Here is a 23,694-nt window from a genome sequence, read left to right as displayed (position 1 = left end):
GGTTTGTGCTTCCAAGGGTTTGACGCCACAGTGATCGTTCTGGGATCTATTGCGCAAACAAAAGGTACTCTCCAGAAAAATCCGGGAATTTCGAGCGAAGACGAAGTCCAGGAAAACGTGGTACAAATCCCATGCACTCACCCCAAACACAAACGCCATACATGACTTTTTGCACCGCACGTATATATTTGTTCACTCTCATAAGCAGTTTTTTTTTTTAATGTTTTTTTTTGTGAACGGGATTGTTTTTTTTTGTTTTCCCATTTTGAACTGTTTTGAAAAATATTGAAGTGCGCTTAAACTTGCCAGTGGCTCGTGTGGGACTGAGTTTTCGTCATCCTCTGGAAAGAAATTGGTGAATGGTGCATTGATTTGTTTTTGTTTATGGTGTAGTGTAAATGACAAGGATTAATGTTATGTGTCTGGTGGATAAAATTAATTGTCGAAGGAATTAAATGTACACTTTTGAACATGAACTATGGGTTCTTGGTCTGATGTGCTTCATTGTCTCCCAGACTGCATCTTTTGTAATCAGTGGTTTTTAATTCTGAGCTATCCGGAGGAAAAAATTGACAAAGTTTTATCTTTGTCTGGCGCCCGAACTTAAAAACTTAAATGAAAATTAATCTGGTAGAAAGCCAGGGGGGGGGGGACCACCGTTACAGAATTGGCGCCCAAACAGGGACCTTGAACTAAAATTAAACAGACATCCTAAGAAATTAACATTTCAAGAATGTATAGGTTGTTTTTGAAGTCTGGGGAAAGTGAATCACATTAAGCTTTGAAAATGTAACCTGCGTATTGAATTTAAAGTGTTTATAAAAAAAAAAATGTATAAATTTCTGAAATCTGCACTTAATTTTGATCTGCCAAACGAATTGTGAACTTGGGGGTTGGTATGAACTTTTGAATCATGCCTATGGTGAATGTGAACTGTGCAGCTAAAATTGTGCAACTGAGTTTAATGCTTACAAAAACACTTCAAAGTGGTTTGCTGTGAATGTTGTACATTTGTAAAATTGAACTGCTAAGTTTGAGGGTGATCTTTACCATTTTGTTGTTGCCTATTGGACTTGAGGTGCATTGTCAAATTTTTTTTTTTGGTTCATAGTTGAAACGTGACTTTTGTTGTTTTGCCCAAGTTTATTATTTTTGACACTGTTTGTTATTTTGACCCCAAAAAAAAACAAGACCCAAAGACCATTGATTATCTACTGATTTTTATTTTTTCCCTCACACACTGACATACTGACATGTCTAATACATCTTCCCCCTCAACATTTGTTGAGATGGAAGTACCTGAAGTGGAAACTCCCAGCTGGCAGCCACCAGTCCCTATTATCTCTCGAGCATATTCCCCAAATTACACTCAAACATCGCAATCGGGTACCCAAGTGCAGGTTGTGTCATCCATTCGGTCTGGCAGTACTCCAATACAACATCTCACCTGGGACCCGAATGCAAGTCCCATGCAGATTTGTACCACTCCTGAGTTGTCTTCATCTGTGGGGCAACAGGAGTTACCACGTGAGTTACAAACACCTGGAAAAGGGATACAACAACTGATGAAACGAGTACAAGAAGACTTGGACACAGTAAAGAAATCCTTTCAGCGACAGGAGACCACAGTTTCAGAATTCACCCAAGAGGTAAAAGATCAGTTTGTTTATCATTCAACTCAAATGTCAACTGCAATCGCTACGATGGAGGACAATCAGAAACAGTTGTTCAAGTGCATTGCTGATAACCAACAAAAGATGGAGACCGAGATGGATCAATGGACTAAAGTCACACACCGCGTCATCACAGAGGAATTAAACAAAAGTGGGGCTACTCTTGTGTCTGAAGTTCATTTCCTTATCCAGCAGTTTCAATCAGAAGTTCAGCAGGATCTTAAAGTCACTTTTCAGAGTCTGAAAGACGATCAACAGCAGCTCACAAAAGAGTTTCATCAATGTAAAACCCAAATGGATGACTTGTGCAGGGACACTCAAAAGTTGCATTTAGGTCTATCTAAAGATCTTCAAACACCGATCAAGGAGTTGACAACTTCTCAACCTCAACCAGGAGTTTCATCTATTAGTGTGCAAGCCTCATTAAGCCCAGTATCTACTATTGCAGATATCCCCTCTTCTATAACTAAAAGGGATTATCTAAAACTCACCTTCCCCACATTTGGAAAACCAACTGATGATACTGACCCATTAAACTATCTGACTCGATGTCACGATTTTCTGGCATTGCATCCTTTAGCAGAGGCAGATCTTTTAGCTACATTTCGCACAGTCCTGTATGGAACTGCTCGCGATTGGTGGGAAGTTGCACGTGCCTCCGTATTCACCTGGACTGAATTTGAGGCTGGTTTTCTTTCTGCGTTTCTCACGGAGGACTATGAAGATGAGTTGGCAGAAAGGGTGAGAACAAGAACTCAAGGAGAGAATGAACCTATTAGAGACTTTGCTTTTTGTTACAGAGCTTTGTGCAAGAGATGGAAATCAAACTTGACTGAAAACGAAATAGTAAAGATGATTCTGAAAAACATTAAACCTCACCTTGCCAGTCAGCTCCGCAGCAGAGTATTCACCGTAGAGGAGTTGGTGAAACTAGGACATCAAATTGAGAAGGACTATGAGCAGCAAAAACGGTATGAAAGCAGTTTACCTTATAAACCGCAATCTGTCTCACCACAAACATCTCTAAACCGGCAATCGGACAAGGCTGCAGTTCAGTGCTGGCGTTGTAAAGGACATCATTCCCCAGGAACCTGTCCGCATTTCACTTCATCCGTCACCCAATCATTCCCACAAATGCAATCTTCTCAAAGTAAGAGATCTAAATCACATCTACCGAATCACAATTCTGCAGGTTTATCCACTAATAATGCGGTTTCCGCTATAAAGAGTGCATTTCCTTTTAAAAAGAAACATGTCACCAATAGCATTCAAGGCACAGTACCCCAACAACTGGTTATTCCAATAAACATTGGTACCTGGAAAGGAAAAGCCATTCTTGACACCGGAGCCAGTTACACCCTTTTGCATGAGAGCTTGTGGAAGGAACTTACCCCGCAAGAAAGTCTTCAACCGTGGACTTCTGGACCCCTCTATTTGGCAAATGGTCAAGCTGAAGTTCCCATGGGATGGATCAACCTTTTGATAACACTGCATAATCAGAGTTTTAAAACACGTGCAGTAGTACTCACCTCAACGTCTTTGACCTATGCAACTGTCTTGGGTCTGGATTTTATCTTCCTCAGTGAAATTCAACTTAATATTGCTGAGGGAAAATATTTCTTTAAGAGTGCTCCTGGAACTGAATACTATTTCCAACCAGGACCTGCTAGTATTCCGGCAAGCAGAACACATTATTCTCTGAACTCATTGAGCCCCCAGCAGTTAACCAGATCTCAACAGAATCTGACCCTTCTAAGTGCTGTTCCACCACCCTTACCTATAATAGTATCAAGAGATATGGTTTCTACACTTGCTGAGGATCTAGTTTGGATTGACAGATTGATCAAAGAAGCTAACTTGCCAATCAACGAAGACAATCAGCTTCGCCAGATCCTGGAATTCTACTCCACTGTATGCACCCTTCGACCAGGACGAACTAATGTTCTGGAACATTGTCTGTACCTTCATCAGCAAGTGCCTATTAAACAGCGTCCCTATCGACTCTCACCTGTCAAGCAAACTATAGTTAAAGAGCACATTAAAGACATGTTGAATGCTGGTATTATTGAACCATCATATTCTGCTTGGTCCTCACCAGTCGTCCTAGTACCAAAAAAGGACGGAAGTCTCAGGTTCTGTGTTGACTATCGGAAAGTCAATGCTATCACTGAATGTGATGCATATCCACTACCAAACATCACAGAAATTCTGGAATCCCTCTCTGGTGCAACAATATTCTCAACTTTGGATCTCAACAGTGGGTATTGGCAAGTTCCGATGGAACCGGCAAGCAAACAGAAGACCGCATTCATCACGTCAGGTGGGCTATATCATTTTAATGTTATGCCTTTTGGACTTAAAAATGCACCAGCAACGTTCCAGCGACTTATGGAAATTGTCTTAAGGGAATTGTTGGGAGTCATATGTTTCGTCTACATTGACGACATTATCATTTATTCTTCCACGATGGAACAACACTTTGCAGACATTCAGGTCGTTTTGGAAAAGTTGCAATCTGCTGGTTTAACACTGAACCTGAGAAAATGCAAACTTTGTCTTCATGAGATTTTCTTCCTGGGTCATGTTGTCAACAGTCAAGGAGTGACTGCTGATTCAAGCAAAGTAGAGGCTATTCATACTTATCCAGTCCCGAAGAATCTTAAGGAAGTCCAACGATTCCTGGGATTAGCCGGCTGGTATCACCGATTCGTGCCAAACTTCTCTCAGATTGCTGAACCGCTCAATGCTCTGAAGAAAAAAAACAAGTCATTCCAGTGGACGCATCAATGTCAACAAGCCTTTGATCACTTGAAAGCTTGTCTTTCATCACCACCAGTTCTGGGGCATCCACAGTTGCAGTTGCCATTCACTGTATATACTGATGCAAGTGATAATGGATTAGGCGCTATCCTGACTCAACGAAAAGAACAAGGCAGTGAACAGGTGATTGCGTATGCCAGTCGTAGCTTGAATAAAGCTGAAATAAATTACTCCACTACAGAGAAAGAGTGCCTTGCTGTAGTCTGGGCTCTTGAGAAGTGGCAACACTATCTGGAGCATCGACTGTTTACCGTTGTCACAGATCATTCTTCTCTACAGTGGGTAATGAATTCCACCAAAACAACCAGTCGACTCATTCGATGGGCACTTCGACTACAAAGGTTTGATTTTGTGTTGGAATACCGGAAGGGAATGTTGAATGTTGCCCCCGATGCTCTTTCTCGAGTACATAATGTACCTGAGTGTAATATGTACACGAATAAGAGAGAGGATTCGGTATTCCCAATTTCTCCTGAAACTATCTGGAGTGAACAACATAATGATTCTGAAATCACTAAGGTTTTTCAGCTTTTAGCAGAGCATCAAACTCCTGAAAACGGACAGTATGCAGTGTTGGAAGACAAGTTATACCACATCACTCACCTGTCAGAAGGTAAGAGTCGGTATCGGGTAGTTATACCTCAGAGTCTGGTGTCCACCCTTCTTCAGTATTACCATTCCAACCCGTTGAGTGGTCATCTTGGTATCTTTAAAACCTACAAAAGAGTGCAAGATGTTGCATATTGGCAAGGTATGTGGACTGACGTAAAAAGATATGTCAAGAACTGCATTAAATGTCAAACCATAAAGGGTGACAATAGGAAACCTGCTGGTAAAATGCAACCCATTATCACTTCAAGGCCAAGTGAGATGCTTGGTGTAGATATCATGGGACCATTACCTAAAAGTTCCAAACAATATGAATACCTGCTCGTCTTTGTAGACTACTTTACCCGATGGGTAGAGCTGTTTCCTCTGAGACATGCCACAGCATCAGCCATTGCTGAAATTCTGAGGAAAGAAATACTTACCAGATGGGGTGTGCCTGATTACATTTTGTCAGACCAAGGAACACAATTCGCCTCATCCCTCTTCACTGCACTATGTAGCCAATGGAGTGTGATCCCTAAACGAACCACAGCTTACCATCCACAAACCAACATGACTGAAAGAGTAAATAGAACCTTGAAGCAAATGGTATCTGCCTATGTAGAAGACAATCATAGGAGTTGGGATCATTATTTACCAGAACTACGTTTTGCTATCAACACTGCTGTTCAGGAATCTATTGGAATGTCACCTGCTGAGCTCCAGCTGGGTAGGAAAATCCACAGTCCATTAGACAAAATTTTACATGGATGCAATCTTACTCCCTCTGGTCCTTCATATGACGTTGTGTACCAATTGTCAGAACTTCAAAGGAAGGCCAAGGAGAACTGTAAGAAAGCACAGACCAGACAGTTACGAAACTACAACAAAAACAGACGAGATCTATTCTTCCATGAGAAAGATCGAGTCTGGGTCCGGAATTTTCCACAATCCAGTGCTAAACGCCATTTCAGTGCCAAGTTAGCCCCAAAGTGGAAGGGCCCATATCGGATCGTCCAACAGATGGGATCACTGAATTACAGAGTAGCACTGGAATCCTCAGGAGAGGATGTGCGAATAGTGAATGTGTGCAACCTAAAGCCCTGTTTTCCCACAGCAGAGGAGTTAGAGTTGAGAGAGCAGAAGAAATTGCAGGAGATATTCCTGGAGTCCTCAGATGAGGAAGATTTCTTGGGATTCTAGTCAACACTTATGTGTTGTTTTTCCAAAGGGGGGGGAATGTGGCGAAACGTAACGTGTAGCCACTAATTAACTGGTTGTCTTGACAGCAAATTGACATTGACTGTTTAAAAGGGGAATGGAGAAGTGACGAAGAGATGTGACGACAGCAGAGGTGGTGCGAGTGCGTTTCCAGCGCACCTGATGTGAGAGCGTGGCTCGTTATGAGAGGTGGCGTAAGAGACTGTGGGTGGCTGTGTGCTCTATTGCTGTGTGCTCTTTTGCTGTGATCTGCCGATGCACAAGTGAATTCGTTCTGCTACGGAGATCGAAAAGGGGAAACAAGTAGCAGTGAACGGAACAGGTGGTTTGATTTCCTGAAGCGGACAACGAAGCCGGAGTATGAGTGGCTGATATGGTTACATGCCGTATCTCTGGTCCAGCTGCCGGCACGGGTTTGTGCTTCCGTGGGTTTGACGCCACAGTGATCGTTCTGGGATCTATTGCGCAAACAAAAGGTACTCTCCAGAAAAATCCGGGAATTTCGAGCGAAGACGAAGTCCAGGAAAACGTGGTACAAATCCCATGCACTCACCCCAAACACAAACGCCATACATGACTTTTTGCACCGCACGTACATATTTGTTCACTCTCATAAGCAGTTTTTTTTTTAATGTTTTTTTTTTGTGAACGGGATTGTTTTTTTTTGTTTTCCCATTTTGAACTGTTTTGAAAAATATTGAAGTGCGCTTAAACTTGCCAGTGGCTCGTGTGGGACTGAGTTTTCGTCATCCTCTGGAAAGAAATTGGTGAATGGTGCATTGATTTGTTTTTGTTTATGGTGTAGTGTAAATGACAAGGATTAATGTTATGTGTCTGGTGGACAATTAAATGTACACTTTTGAACATGAACTATGGGTTCTTGGTCTGATGTGCTTCATTGTCTCCCAGACTGCATCTTTTGTAATCAGTGGTTTTTAATTCTGAGCTATCCGGAGGAAAAAATTGACAAAGTTTTATCTTTGTCTGGCGCCCGAACTTAAAAACTTAAATGAAAATTAATCTGGTAGAAAGCCAGGGGGGGGGGGACCACCGTTACAATGGCTTTCAAATGAAACATTTCTAGGTTCCTAACTGATGAAGGAGAATTGACAGAGCAGCCGTCAAGTGTTAGATAGTGTTCTAGGTTATTACATGTGGGGTTTTTAGGTCTGATAATTAACACCTCTGTTTTTTAAGAATTTAGCAGTAAGAAGTTACTCGTCATCCAGTTTTTTATATCGACTATGCATTCCGTTAGTTTCTCAATTTGGTGTGTTTCACTGGGCCGCAAAGAAATATAGAGCTGAGTATCATCAGCATAACAGTGAAAGCTAACACCATGTCTCCTGATAATATCTCCCAAGGGTAACATGTAAAGCGTGAAAAGTAACGGCCCTAGTACTGAGCCTTGAGGTATTCCGTACTGCACTTGTGATCGATATGATACCTCTTCATTCACTGCTACGAACTGATGGCGTTCAGATAAGTATGATTTGAACCATGCTAATGCACTTCCACTAATGCCAACAAAGTGTTCTAGTCTATTTAAAAGAATGTTGTGGTCGATAGTGTCGAATGCAGCGCTAAGATCCAGTAGCACTAATAGAGAGATGCAACCACGATCAGATGATAAGAGCAGGTCATTTGTAACTCTAATGAGAGCAGTCTCAGTACTATGATACGGTCTAAATCCTGACTGGAATTCCTCACAAATACTATTTTTCTCTAAGAAGGAATATAATTGCGAGGATACTACCTTTTCTAGTATCTTTGACAGAAAAGGGAGATTTGAGATCTGTCTGTAATTAACTAAATCTTTGGGGTCAAGTTGTGTTTTTTTTTAATGAGAGGCTTAATAACAGCCAATTTGAAGGTTTTGGGGACATATCCTAATGACAGTGATGAATTAATAATAGCCAAAGGAGGATCTTTGACTTCTGGAAGCAGCTCTTTTAGTAGTTTAGATGGAATAGGGTCTAACATATATGTTGTTGGTTTAGATGATTTAACAAATTTATACAATTCTTCCTCTCCTATAGTAGAGAATGAGTGGAATTGTTCCTCAGGGGATCTATAGTGCACTATCTGATGCGATACTGTAGCTGACGGCTGCATGGTTACAATTTTATCTCTGATAGAATCGATCTTGGAAGTAAAGTAGTTCATAAAGTCATTACTGCTGTGCTTTTGGGAAATGCCAACACCTGTTGATGCTTTATTTTTCGTTAATTTAGTGACTGTATTGAATAAATACCAGGGCTTATGTTTGTTTTCTTCTAGAAGAGACGAAGAGTAATCAGATCTAGCAGTTTTTAATGCTTTTCTATAGGATAGGGTATTTTTCCGCCAGGCTATACGAAATACCTCTAGTTTTGTTTTCCTCCATCTGCGCTCCATTTTCCGGGCTGCTCTCTTTAAGGTGTGAGTGTGCTCATTATACCATGGAGTCGGACTGTTTTCTTTGATCTTCCTTAAGCGTAAAGGAGCAACTGTATCTAAAGTGCTAGAAAAGAGAGAATCCATAGTTTCTGTTACATCATCAAGTTTTTCTGCACTGTTGGATATGCTGAGGAATTGAGATAAATCAGGAAGATTACTTACAAAGCAGTCTTTTGTGCTAGAAGTGATGGTTCTACCATACTTGTAACAAGGTGTAGAATTTACAGTTTTAGCTATATGGAGTTGAGAATCAAATTAGTTAGATTAGTTTGATAGATAATACCAGAAATATGGTGGGAATTAAGTTATATATTATCACTTTAAACAACGTGAGTGTGAAAGTGAGGTAAAGATTCAATAAAAAAGCGGAGCTACAAACGCAAACCTCAGCAGCACAACAGACAGGAACAGACTGAAGCAATCGATCAGTGGGTGATTTTTCTCTTTTTATTTTGTTGTTTGATTAGAATTAAGAACATACACCAACAGTTTCATGACTTTTTTTTTTTTTTTTGCAAATTTGTGAAAAATTATATGAATTCGCACAATCCATATTTTCCTACAGTCTGCTTATGCCCCATTGTCATGTGTTTTTTCACAAATCACATTGTGAGAATTCATACAAAATAGCCTATTGTTTAAAAAAACCAATTTTTTTTGCATAGGTCCAATATTTTGACATATTCATTCATATTTTCTTGCAACAGTTTACACTCTTTAAGTGAATGCTTACCAAGATGGGTCAAATTCTCATCATCTTGCCAATATTTTGACAATTTTGTGTGCATTTGACTGTTTAAGTCTAGTAAGCTACGAAAGAGACCTTGATCATCTGGTTCATGTGTGTTTATTCGCTGCTACAGAGCTAAACTCTGCTGGAAGGTGCCTCCAATTAAACTATACAGCACCAAAAGTGGTTCCCCTATGATTACGAGCCAAAGAACCACTTTTAGTGCTATATAGCACCATTTTTTTTAGAGTGTATAATATTCTGTCTCTACCCCCAATATTCAGATTGGAAGTTTGGATGTTTAAATATAATGATATTTGGTCTTCCAATTCTGAATATCTGGTGGCATTCTTGCCAACAGCCACAGCTACAATGGACTAAACAGTTTAAGGGCATAGAGGTGTGTAATGAGAATGAAGCAATGAAGTTTATTAAGTCAGCATAGATGGTGCTTGTTGAAATGCTTCTGTGGTGCTGAGTAAGCTGAAAGAGAAAATGAGTGCTATTTTTTTTCTTTGCCCCAATTAGATTAAAAATAGCCAGTGAATAATTTTATACTCGTTTTGCATTGCCTTAATGTAGTTCACCTAAATATTAACATTCTGTCATAATTTATGCATTCATCCATCCATCAAATAAATAAATTAATAAATAGTCTGTAGTTTTTGTGCATTATATTTTTCTGTAGCTCTGTGAATCAGCTGAGTAATGGCCTTCATTATAAAAAGTGTTGGAAGATGATGGGATGAACAGCCTCTGGAATTATGTTGATTTTAAGTGTGTGTGTGTATGATATAATAATCTTGTGACTGTGGGATGATGTATACTTCCTTTTTCTTGGAGGCTGGTGTGTGCATCATCAGATATGTTGACTTCTACAGTGGGATTTCAGGCAGTTCAGTGGAGACAGATATGCTGTGTGGTAAGTAACACCTCAAAATGAAGGTGACTTGGGTCTTCTACCCTCTGTTTAGCATGCAGACTCTAATGATTTGTCAATGTTTGCATCTTTAGCAGGGCTCTAGGATTACATTTCACAGTGTTCAATTTTTCATTTAGTGAGTTCTCATCTTCTAATGAAAATGTTCTTTATGTAGTCAATATTTTAAAGTGTCATGTTTACAATATGAAGTCAATTTTATGTATAAATTCTATAGTAATTCTACGAAAATAGCATTTTGTGAAGTTATCACACAAATGTGTCAAACTGTAAAAGCCAGAACATTCAACATATTTTAAAATGTATAAACATTATTGATTTGAACATGTATCAAAATATAAAAGATTGATCAACATAAATATCTAAAAGCAGCATTTGTTGAAAAAAAAACAGCTGTCTGTTCCTGCCCTGCCCAGTCTAGCTGCCGGTTGTAACAGCACGGCCAGGCTCCCCCGTCACTCAACTCCCAAGATCTGCCTCACCTGACTTCTAATCATGCACACCTGCACCTCGTCATCACCCTCATCACAGACACTTCATAAGCACTCACCCCAGCCACCACAGTTGTCCGATCTCGTTGCTACCTGCCGGACTCTACTCTGAAGCTCTCCAGTCGATGAGTATTACCTCTGATTATTTACCTTGTGTACTAACCGGCTCTTCGGGGAACTTCATCTCTGGTCTCCTCTGCAAGCAGCTCCAGCTCCAGACCATCAACACCGAGACAACTTACCAAATCGAAACCATAACAGGTAAAGCCCTTTCCCGTCGTCTGGTGAAACACTGTGTGGGGCCCTTACTACTACAAGTGGGCAGCCTGCATCAGGAAGAAATTCATTTGCTGGTGATAGAGGAGTCACGGGTGGACATCATCTTGGGTCTCCCCTGGTTCATTCAACATAACCCGACGTTGTCCTGGAGTACCGGTGAGGTTTTAAAATGGGGTAGTTGCTGTTTCCCAAGATGTTTCCCATCATTGCCGTCGCCCACCGCTGAGACCCAAGTCTCTCTTCCCCTCTACTCCACCTCCATAGAGAGCCCTGTCGCCCAGCAGTCTGTCGACATCCCAGCCGAATACAGCCAATTTCAGGACGTCTTCTGCCCAAAAAGGGCTTCTCAGCTACCACCGCATCGGCCATGGGACTGTGCAATTGATCTGCTACCGGGTGAGTCAGTACCGCGGGGAAGGATTTATCCTTTGTCACTACCAGAGCAGAAGGCCATGGAGGAGTACATCGAGGAGGCGTTGCGACAAGGTTACATCACACCATCTACCTCCCCTGCTGCGTCCAGCTTTTTCTTCGTGGCCAAGAAGGATGGTGGCCTTCGCCCATGCATCGACTACCGTAAGCTCAATGACATCACAGTCAAGTATCGGTACCCTCTTCCTCTTGTCCCTACGGCCCTGGAACAACTCCGCGGCGCAACTATGTTTACCAAGCTGGACCTCCGCAGCGCCTACAATCTCATTCGGATCCGAGAGGGAGACGAATGGAAGACCGCTTTTGTCACGCCCACCGGCCACTATGAATATAGGGTTATGCCCTATGGACTCGTCAACGCTCCCTCGGTCTTCCAGGGATTCATGAATGAGGTGCTCCGGGAGTACCTCCATCGTTTCGTCATCGTCTATATTGACGATATTTTGATTTACTCCCGGAGCCTGGCCGAACACCGCCAACACGTTGCGGAGGTCCTTCAACAGCTGCGGAGGTTCCATCTCTACCTCAAGGCCGAAAAATGTACCTTTCACCAACCCCGCGTCCACTTCCTGGGCTATATTATAGAAAAGGGTGGTGTCCGCATGGACAGAAAGAAGGTGGAGGCCATCACCTCTTGGCCACAACCGTGTACCATCAAGGAACTGCAACGCTTTCTCGGGTTTTCAAATTTCTACCGTCGTTTCATTGCTCAGTACAGTACCATCACCAGCCCTCTCACAGACCTCCTCAAAGGGGGAACCAAAACTCTTGCATGGAACTCCAGCGCCACAACAGCTTTCCTGAACCTAAAGAAAGCCTTCACAACCGCACCACTCCTAGTTCACCCTGACCCGAATCTGCCATTCGTCGTGGAGGTAGATGCCTCCACCACAGGTGTTGGTGCGGTTTTGTCCCAGCAGCAGGGGACGCCTCCCAAGCTCCATCCATGTGCCTTCTTTTCCCGGAAACTCAGCCCGGCGGAGAGGAACTATGATATCGGGAATCGAGAATTGTTAGCTATCAAGCTCGCCCTGGAGGAATGGAGGCACTGGTTGGAAGGGGCCCTTCATCCCTTCCTGGTTCTGACGGACCACAAAAATCTTCAGTACTTGCGTGAGGCCAAACGGCTGAACCCCCGCCAAGCCAGATGGGCTCTATTCTTTACCCGGTTTAACTTCAAGATTTCCTATCGCCCAGGGCCCCGTAATTTGAAAGCAGACGCTCTCTCTCGAGTCCATGCCCCTGAGGAAGGTCCGGAGGAGCCAGAGGGCATTCTGCCGACGGAGATGTTAATCAGTCCCATCCAATGGTCCTCCCCACCAGTCGCCTCAGAGAACCCTCCTGCCAATCCGCCGGGCTGCCCTCCAGATCGCCAGTATGTACCTAGAACTCAACGAACCCCGCTCATCTTCTCGTCGCATACCTCCCTCGGTACTGGCCACCCTGGGGCCAACGCCACCCTCTCGCTGCTACAAGATCGCTTCTGGTGGCCCAATATGGCCAGGGACGTACGAAGGTTCGTTCAGGGCTGTCCGGACTGTGCCATCTCCAAAACCTCCCGTCATCTCCCCACTGGCAAACTCGTTCCACTTCCCACACCTAACCGCCCGTGGTCACACCTAGGAGTGGATTTCATCACCGACCTGCCCGTCTCGGACACTTTCACCTGCATCCTTGTCATCATAGATCGATTTTCCAAGTTCTGCCGCCTAATCCCGCTCACAGGCCTACCCACGGCTCTTCAGACTGCCGAACTACTCTTCAATCATGTATTCCGCTACTATGGCATACCAGAAGATATTGTGTCCGATAGGGGACCCCAGTTCATATCACGTGTGTGGAAGGCCTTCTTCACTCTCCTAGGTGTGACCGTCAGCTTGACATCCGGCTACCATCCGCAGTCTAACGGACAGACTGAAAGAAAAATTCAAGAAATCGGCCGTTTCCTAAGAACCTTCTGCCATAGCCACCAGAACTCTTGGAACCAGTTCTTGGGCTGGGCCGAGTACGCGCAGAACTCCCTACGCCAAAGCTCTACAGGTCTTACACCCTTCCAGTGCGTACTCGGCTACCAGCCCCCATTGTTCCCGTGGACGGGTATTCCCTCGGATGTTCCTGCAGTAGACCACTGGTTCCGGGAGAGCGAGAGGGTCTGGGACGCGGCACACCACCAGCTGTAGCAGGCAGTGCGCAGGCAGAAGATCCAAGCCGATGCCCGCCGCGCTGCCACACCCTCCTACCGCCCCGGACAAAAGGTATGGCTGTCCACTCGAGACATCCGCCTGCGCCTGCCTTGCCGGAAATTGAGTCCCAGATTCGTTGGCCCCTTTACCATCCTAGAGCAGATCAACCCAGTAACATACAAACTTCAACTACCCCCTCAGTATAAAATTCACCCTGTTTTTCACGGACTTCCATGCCGCTCACCCGGAGCTCCCAGCCCCACGTGGTCGGGGTAGGCCACCACGACGCCGGGGTCGGCCTTCAGGAGCAGGCCGTGGAGAGGGGGGTACTGTAACAGCACGGCCAGGCTCCCCCGTCACTCAACTCCCAAGATCTGCCTCACCTGACTTCTAATCATGCACACCTGCACCTCGTCATCACCCTCATCACAGACACTTCATAAGCACTCACCCCAGCCACCACAGTTGTCCGATCTCGTTGCTACCTGCCGGACTCTACTCTGAAGCTCTCCAGTCGATGAGTATTACCTCTGATTATTTACCTTGTGTACTAACCTGCTGTTCTCCGTCCCGTCTTCCTCTCAGTCTTCAGACCCGTCTGTGTGTGATCATCTGTCTGGGATCCGACTCCTCTCCGGTCACACTCCACCCGCCTGCAAGGCAGAAAGACCCGATTAGCACTATCACCCAACACCTGCAAGATTCACGACCAAGAAACTACTCACCTTGTCTCACGATCACCAGCACCCAAGTCCTGTAAATAAAGACACATTATTGCACTTACCTTTTGAGTCCGTCTGCATCTGTGACACCGGTTGTGTTTTCCCCCAGGGTAGTTTTTGTTTGTTTTTGTTTTGCCATTTAAATGATGCCCATTCAAGACTGCATTTGAGTCCTTGCCCATTCCTTACCACAAAACCTGACAGATAATGTCCTGGCAGAAAATTGCCTGCACCTTTTCCTTTTTTCCTCTTTTATTCTTATAGTGCATGTTTTAATGATTCGTTTTTAATTATTATCATAACATGGCCAACCTAGGCTCTTTGAGAAAACATGCCTGCAGTGACATTTCAGCAAAATTACATCACGTTGCTTTGTGTATTGTTTCGTGACGCATTCAAACTGAAAGTGGTGCTTAAAGCATGTAAACAAAAGCAAATTTGCTAAAAACAAAAAGCTTAATTAAAGATTTTATTGTGACTTGTACTTCATGAGACTCATGCTCAAGCGGTTTGCGTTGCGTTCAGTGCTGTACCAGGTAAGCTACTGAGCAAGTTTACCAAGTTAGTGTAGCCACACATGTGGAGCTGGATATTTGATGCAAATGTCAAAATGTGTTCAAAAGTTATTGGTGGTTTAATGCCAGTTATGCCACTAAAGTCTTTATTACAGCTGGAAACTGCAGTGAATTTTTTAAATCTATTTCATGAGGATGCATGAGGATAAGTCTAAACATTTTTTATTTTCGTTGATGATGAGTTGTGTTTGTGATTTTTTTTTTTTTTTTTTCTTGAAATATTCCTCATCACTTTCATTATTAGCATGGTTTAGGCTAACCTCACACTTGTGATTGAAGACAAACTGTTTGAGACAGCAGGGCTGTAACAGTTTAGCTGGTTGTGATTCTGTAGTCCATGCCTTTTTTGGTTAGCTTTGTGGTGGTCAGTGGACTGTGTAGATTGAATTCTGTTATGCTGTCTTTACCACAGTATGTATTTGGGCAGGGATGCTTTACATTACACATGAGAGTGTCAAAGAGTGAGATGAGCCTCAAACAAGTAAAGACAAGGAAGAACTTTTTATTAAGGGTGTGATGTAAAGCAGAGTTTAGTTAATTACAGTTGCTGAGCAACATCACAGTTAGCCACATGAATACAGAATTGTATTCTGAATCAGATATGTGTGTCACAGGTGTAAATCAATTATGCTGCTTTCACGTGCTGCTTCTAATGCGCCTCATCCCATCAGAATTTAGAGTAGCTACTTTTATTGGCACCTTTTGAATTGGGGACCTTTTGATTTTTTAAAATTTTTGTTTTTTTTTACATGAGGGTTACATAATGCCAGACTTATCATTCATTAGTTATGAGTAATCAAAAGTAAAATTTATTTGTTTTCAAGTAGTTATTTCATCAAAATGATGAAAATCAAAATGATGATTGTATCTCTCTCATTCTCTCATTCTCATTCTAATTGATACTGTTGCCAGATGAGGTGTCCCATTTTGGTATCCACATCAAATTAAATGTACAAAAGTTATTGTATTTTTATAGAAATCATATTAAATGCAAGTAAATGTCTATTTAACAGTTCGTAATCGCACACGTGCTCACACACACACACACACACACACACACACACACACAGATCGATAGTTACTCATACTGTTTTAGGCCTTTTATATTTTTGTCTTGTAAATGATACAGATGTGTGTGGGTAGGCAAGGTTCACTGTAACAGAAATCATTACCATTTGCCTCACTGTTCGTATTTCTGACATTTTACAAGTGAGTCACATCTGTCACAGCTATATTTGTCTGTCATTTTGTCTTATTATTGCTTATTATTATCTTTTACAGACAATATTTGATTTCTCAAGCTTGCAAACCTCATGTGTCATGTGTAAGCATAGGTGTGCCTGGGAGTTTGACTGCAAACACACTGACTCAGTTAGCACAACATACAGTACAAATGCAAATAGTGATGGGAAGCAAATGTGTGTCTTACAATTAAGTAAATAGCTAAAGAAGGTGCATAGACTATTCTGTTAGATCATTACTTGTTCAGTCCACTGGGTTTTAATCCAGCTTCACTCTTTTCAGCGACTCAGCAGGATCAAAAATAACTTCCTGGAATTCTCATGAGAGTATTCCTTGTCACGTGGGTTCTTGTAGGCTGTCTTAGCACTTCTTTCTTGTATATAAAATACATGCGTCACAGTTTCCACAATATTAAGCATCACAACTGTTTTCAACATTAATAATAACATTAATAAATGTTTTTGAGCACCAAATCAGAATATTAGAATGATTTCTCAAGGATTATGTGACACTGAATATTGGAGTAATGGCTGTAATGGATGTAGTGAATGGCTGCACCATCATTTTAGACTCTATAGATATTGGCATGGTGTTTGAGGTGGACAGCTCTAATGTAGAGTTGTTGTTCCTCCAGATATGCATTAAAAATATATATTTTTTCTCTTGCCTCCTAAAAACTTGTGCTGAAGAGCTTGGCCCAGTCTGTTGCACACTTTTCCAGTGCTCATTCGATTCACATAAGGTTTCTGCATTGTGGAAAAAAATGGTGATTGCCCCATTACTACAGAAGTCTTGCCCAGCTGAGAATAGTGATTTTAGTGTTATTACATGTTTCTTCAGTTATAATGAAATATTCTGAGAAACAGTTCATGTCTTTATTGATTTTTGATCTTTTATTGATTTTAGTTCAGCTTTTAATACTCTTCAGTCATATTTGTTATTGGGTAAGTTAAAGAAGATAGGTGTTAACCTGTTCATTATTATTAGTTTTAAAATAAAAAAGTACAAATTAGAGTACAACAGGTAAAGGCAATTTCTGATCGCAAATTCATTAGTACTGGATTTTTTTGTTTGTTGGTCACAGAGCATAGTTTCTGCGAAAATCCTAGGCCAATTGGAAAATTCTGTTAGTTTTTGGAAACCAGGGCAATTCTAACTTCTGTGTTGGCCTACAAAAATGAAGTCATCACGGCAGCGCTCTATTAATTCCGCATATAAAATTGCTTGCTCAGCAACCCTAAAAGACTAAACTCTGCTAGAGCTTTTCATAAAATTATTCCTATAATGAATGATTGTAAAATTCAAGTACCATGATAGTTTACTTACCATGGTATGTCCCGAAGATCTTTGTAAAACCATATGACATATGCATAACCAGAAGAGGGCTGTGCAACCCAAACAATGTTGATGGACTGAAACACATTTGTAGAGAGGAAAGGTCCAAAATTTATCCTCAATGTTGTGCAAATCCTATTAGCAGCTGCTAAAGGATACTTTAAGTTACTAAACTCAATGGCTCACTTAGTTCTTTGGTTATTTGTGTGTAGTTAGTTTAGTAAGATTGTTAGATCAAAAAATGCTTTATAGACTTTTCATTGCAACTATACACAAATTCTTTAGAGGCTTGAACATAACATGCTTCCAGTACTGATGAATCTCAGTTAGTCACAGGGCATGTTGCTCTATCTTGCTCCTGAATAGATACTTTGTATCCACCAACTCTTGGCAATACAGCATTATCTCCACTTGGTCATACTTTATCCCTCCAGTGAATCCATTAACACGGACAGGGCTTTTGAACATTTGTAACATAATGAATGTGTAATGCTTTGTACCCCTGCATCAGGTTAATCTCCATCCAAGCGCACACGTGGCTTTCACCTCTCTGATCTTAATCAGAGTATTGTCTGGAAGGTTAGACCTCTCATATGATGTCTTCTTAAAAATATCAAGACACTTTTAAATTCCTTGTACATAATTTGCCTGTAATGTCAAAGCCTCGAGAACCATGTTCTTTTAATGGTTTTATTGTTGAGATCCTGATATCAGTTCCTTCAAACAAGGGGAAGTTTGAGGACAAGGAATAAGGTGGTTCTCAATTCTGTGTCTTTCTGATTAAGATCTGGGGCCGGTTGCATAAACTGTTTAGACTAGTCTTAAAAAGTTAGTCATCTAATTTTTTTTCTTCAAGACTGGTCATAACTTTTTTAATTCAGTTATGAAAAGGTAGATTGGTATTATTTATATTGGAAAAGTAAGACTTATTAGCCCTTTGCAACTGCTAGTTGGTCAAACTAGTTCTTAAGACACAGTCTTAACATGGTGGCTAAGTTTACGCAACTGGCCCCAGAACTCTTGTTAAAAGAGAACCCCATGAACTAAACTGGGGTGAGTTCTTAAAAGCATTGTTAGCCCTAAGCCCAGTATGGTTAATTTCATCGTTACCAACATTGTTCACTGATTTGCTGTTTCCTGAAACCATAGTTCAAAATGAACATTCGCAAAAATAGTTTTTTGCGATTAGCATTTCCAAAATGAGATGTTTTTCAGAATGCTGTTGTTGTTATTGTCCACATACAGTACTAGTACTTCTAGTCCATGATTACCATGCTCTAATTGAAAGTCTTCTGAAGGCAAAAAAGCTATTTTCTTCTCCACTATGCCCTTTCAAATTATGATATGATGAAACTTAATTTTGCCCTCATTTGCATCATCACTTTATCAAATTTGAATGTATGTGAAAGATTATATATATTTTCTGGGTCTTTAAAATCACACAGTAGAACAGAATGTATGTGTAAAATAATAATAACGGGCCCGTCAGTTGTTAATGTGATATTACATATGCATACCCTGCATATGCCCAATCCTGTTCCAGGAGATGTACTAACCTGCAGAGTTCCGTTCCAGCCCTGATTGAACACACCTGTCTGTAATCGTCAAGTGCTTCTAAAGTTCTTAAATAGCAGGTTTGGTTGTTTGTTCAGGGATCGAGCTGAACTTTACAGAAAGGTAGATCTCCAGGAACAGGATTGGCCACCCCTGGTGTGCAAGTTACTTGGTTCATATTTCATCCTCTCTTTCTCTCATTTTTGCAGTTCTGTTCTCACATCCATGGTGGTGAACCTATCTGATGGAAAGGAAGGCTGTCAAACAGCTCAACATGGTCTCCAGGCTGCCCAAGTTTGCTTCCCGTCCCTCAGGCACCACCAGGACCGCCCTACCCCAAGGATCTGCCCTCCTGGTTTCCTCCTCAGAGTCTAAAGGTGGACCTCTAGTCAGGCACAATAATTTGACACGTCTGCAATCCCTAAATTGGAGAAAAGGTGAAGAGGACATTGGAAATAAAGTTCAACACTCTGACAGCTTGGATGAGGAGACTAGTGTGACTAGTGTAACACCAGTGATGGTGACTGAAAAGCCTTCCTCTGCAGCTGCAGTTAAATGTAAAAGTGCAGCTCCCACTTCACAAAGTAGTTACCCCAGGAGCATACCCCAGCTTAGCAAAACCTTTCCCCGCATGACTACTCCCAAACGCCTCTCAACAGGGAATCCCCTGTATAATGACATGGCTTCTCAGAATGGAGCAAGTGTTGGTAATGGACGATGTGGCTCCTCAGGGCCGGGTGTTGGTCATGTATCCCAACAAAGAACCCTGCAGAGCAAACTATCCCTGTCCAACGACAGCATCAAGTCTGACTCTAAAGACAGCATAGTGTGCTCTCAGAGTTTAACCCACTCCAAGAGGGCAACGTGCACCACCAACCCACCTATTACACGTTCCTTCTCCTTTAACAAAGCTACAGAGCTTGCTAAAGAACTTCCCAGACCATTAGCTCAGTCTCCAGTGGCTAAATCACCCCTCATACAGCCAAATACAGTATTATCCGAAGAGAAAGTAAATAAATATGTAATTCCAAGGCCTGCTGTTACTACTAGCAGTCATTTTTTGCAGACAAACACAATAAAGAAATCCCTTTTGCCCAGCTTTTCAAGTAACAAACCTTCTGTGCTCAGTTATAGACTTACACGTCCAACACTAACCAAACATCCCCGTCCTGTTCTCCTTGGAACTGTCCAAAAAGACGCAGAATTGAGTAAAAATGTCCAAGACACTACAAAGATAACAGAAACCAGTTCAGAACCAAGTAGCAACATTGAAAGTATTGAAACTACCCCAGATGTGACTAATTTTGAAGCCAAGGAGGCTGAGGGAAGTCTGAGCCCCTCCTTGGAGTATATGTCGCTATCATCGTCCTCCTCTGTGGAGCACAATGACACTAGTGAAGAGTACATCGATGACTTTGATAATCTCGGGAATGGAGGTGAAGCCATTCTGCTGCCTGTCCTCAACGAGGGGTTAGACCACTTCGGACTATGTAAAGATGACAGCGATCTAATTAGCAAGTGCAGTGAGGAATCATCTGTGACCAGCCTGCACACCTTCTTATCCGAAACTGTTGACTGGGCAGGGATGGGCCTCGCAGGTATGACTGAGAATCAATCTATTTCCATTACACCACATAACAACTTTTTGTGTTTCTGTGTCTGACATTTATCTGTTCAAACCATAGTTAGTTGACTTGCCGTCTGCAGCCTACATTGGTTACTACCTTCAGAGTGTGATACTGTACATGCCCCCTTCATTCACCACTTGTGTCCTGGGGCCAGATTCATGATCATTTTTTTAAGAAAGAAGTTAAGAAATCTCTAAAGATGAATGCAATAACTGAATGGTTCTCAAATATATTCTTAAGAAACATTTAAAAAAAAATTACAGGCTTATTTTGGTTGACGGTTCTTTGCTGAAGACTCATTGAATAACTCATGGAAAACACCTAACAAGACTTTTTGTGCTGCCTGCAGATTACTGTAATAACCATAATAAGTGCACAACTATTTCAGTTATGCCTGGCTTGACGGGAGTTCAGCACTTGCTGTCAGGGTTTACTAATGACAGGTTGATGTTACATTACACAAGTCAGTGTGATTTCAGCTTGAATAGCTGTAAAATTATACAATAATATAGTGTTGAAAGATGAAGTGTGTCATTTTTTCATAGTTAAAATAGTTTTGGTTATCTCAGTAAGTACTTTACATATATATTGTGTATATTTTTATTGGTATTTCTCAGCATTGCACGTAATGCTGTATTGTATTTCCTCAAAGGATATATTTGATGCTACCTTAGATTTTGCCAAAACAAGGTACCTTAGAAGGCAGCATAATGATGTAATTTTTGTTACTAAGATTACATTAAAATACATCTCTATTTCCCTTTCTAACTCCGCTTATTGTCTTTCTTTCAGCTGGTGAAGATTGCTTTGAGCATGAGACGTTGTCTCCTGTAGGTGATTTTCCTCATGGATCGTCTTTGGACCTGTCACCCTCAGACAGTTCTGGAGGGACTTACATGTGGGACGAAGAGGGAATGGAGGCACTGGGAGGCTCTGGACACCCCTGTGGAAGCTTTGCCTCTGATCTCAACAGCATGGTGAGTCCAAAGACATTGACTGACAACAACACAAACATTGTTTCATAAACAGTTTCATAATTAGTGGATTATTGGGTCCCACTTTATATTAGGTGGCCTTAACTACTATGTACTTACATTTAAATTAATCATTTGGTACGATGCACTTATTGTGTGCATACATGTTCTTACATTGTACTTATATTTTTAAAAATGCCTATATGTAGTTACATCTAAAACTAATTTCTGTAATTACATTTATAATTACACTTTTAACCCATCCCTTACACCTTAACCCACCCTTAAACCTACCCATACCACCAAACCTGTCCCTAACCTTACCCGTATCCCACCTCAATAGCAGCAATAGTGTGTTGCAATACAATATGAGCACAATAAGTACATTGTACTTATTTTTTTATTTAAGTACATAGTAGTTAAGGCCACCTAATATAAAGTGTGACCGATTATTGTTTTAAATGTTTAATATTCGTTTCTAATCTTGCTTGCACAACTCCTTAAGCAGTCCCCCTTAATGGTCTTTGGCCCTGCGGTGAACAATTACTCCTCAAGACAACTTTCTATAGTCTTGTTTGCAAGCTCCTGAAATGCACTGCCAAAGCTTTTCTGGATCGGTGTGCTTTATGGCTGCCATTTAAAATCTCAGTTATTGTGATGTTGACAGCACTGCTGATTTTTTTGTGTGTGGTTAAAGTGAATTTTTCTCGTGTTCATAGCCCAGAGACGGCTTGGATAAGGCTGTCAGGTTGAGTTATTGAATGTGCATCTGTGATTATGCATCATAATACTGAGTGTACTCCAAATTGGCTCCTGCTGATATTCATTTGTCTTTCCCCTGGAAGCAGATGATCAGATTGTCAGCTTCACGGCAGTCAGTAAACAGTGAGGTGAAATCAAAGTCAGATGAGAGAATGACTCTGCATTTATGCTTACAGCGTTAGCCTTTAACCTAATATAATGATAGATTGTTAATCGCCTGTCCCTATAAAGATATTTATCTTTCAGTATTTAAGCCATATTCCAAATCAAATTTAATTAGTGTAACTATATGTTTTGTGAAATAGTTTTTGTAAACATGGCACTGATTAGATGAGATGAACAACATTTGCATATTCCTATCATTACTTTTCATGATTTAGTTTTATTATAGTAATACATTTTACTAACTAATATTTAATAATATTTATATTTAGCTCTGATGACTACCACTTACAGTAAGTAACTGGTCTGAAAGAGACATCTTGTGGAAATTTGATGTCACAGTTTGATATGTAAGCCTACTTTTAGGCTTAATTTACACTGGACATGCGTTTACAGCGCATTGTGTGTCACATTACATACAGGTTATGTATCAGTGATGAAAAAAATTATGCAGTTATTCTGATTTTGCCATTTAGATTAAAATGCTATTCAGCATTTTTTTTATTGTTTCAGATTTGATGATAAACTAATGCATGAGTTGTTTTTGAGCATATAAGAGAATTCAAGCCAATTTTATTTGTATATTTTATTTTTATTGACCATTTAACTGTCTCAAGTATTTGCTTTAGACCTATTTTATGTTGTATTTTTTATTTTTTTGATATTATATTTTATCAAGAATTGTGAAATTTCTAATAATAATAAATAATGTATTGTAACTAGTATATTGTGTGATACATTGTGATATACAGGGATTGGACAACATAATGTGAACATCTGGTAAATCGGCCTGGTAAATGGGTGTTTTACCACCATTTGCCCTTAATAAAGATTCTAACCTTGTTAGAATATATTCATACAAGTTCTGAATAGTCTCCCTTTGAATGATGTCTATCAGAACATCTGTCAGTTGTTTCAGAGATGATAAAGGGGGGAATTGGCTT

General features: G+C 41.1%; 1 protein-coding gene across 1 annotated transcript in view; it reads left to right on the top strand.

The window, feature by feature from the left end:
- Positions 1-22,587, top strand: part of LOC306858114 (serine-rich coiled-coil domain-containing protein 2-like) — a gene marked incomplete at its 3' end in the record, with an annotated part of 33,615 nt that extends 11,028 nt beyond the window's left edge. Inside the window, exons 2-4 of the mRNA XM_079398509.1 lie at positions 19,434-20,822; positions 21,645-21,829; positions 22,546-22,587. Of these exons, the coding sequence (XP_079254635.1) occupies positions 19,469-20,822; positions 21,645-21,829; positions 22,546-22,587 (1,581 nt within the window). The 5' untranslated portion in view covers positions 19,434-19,468. The remainder of the gene's footprint in view (positions 1-19,433; positions 20,823-21,644; positions 21,830-22,545) is intronic.
- Positions 22,588-23,694: the final 1,107 nt, after the last annotated feature.

Source organism: Barbus barbus (assembly GCF_936440315.1).
Source record: "Barbus barbus genome assembly, chromosome: 38".
NCBI lineage: Eukaryota > Metazoa > Chordata > Actinopteri > Cypriniformes > Cyprinidae > Barbus > Barbus barbus.
Note: the sequence above shows the minus strand (reverse complement) of the source record. Positions and strands in the feature narration are given on the sequence as shown.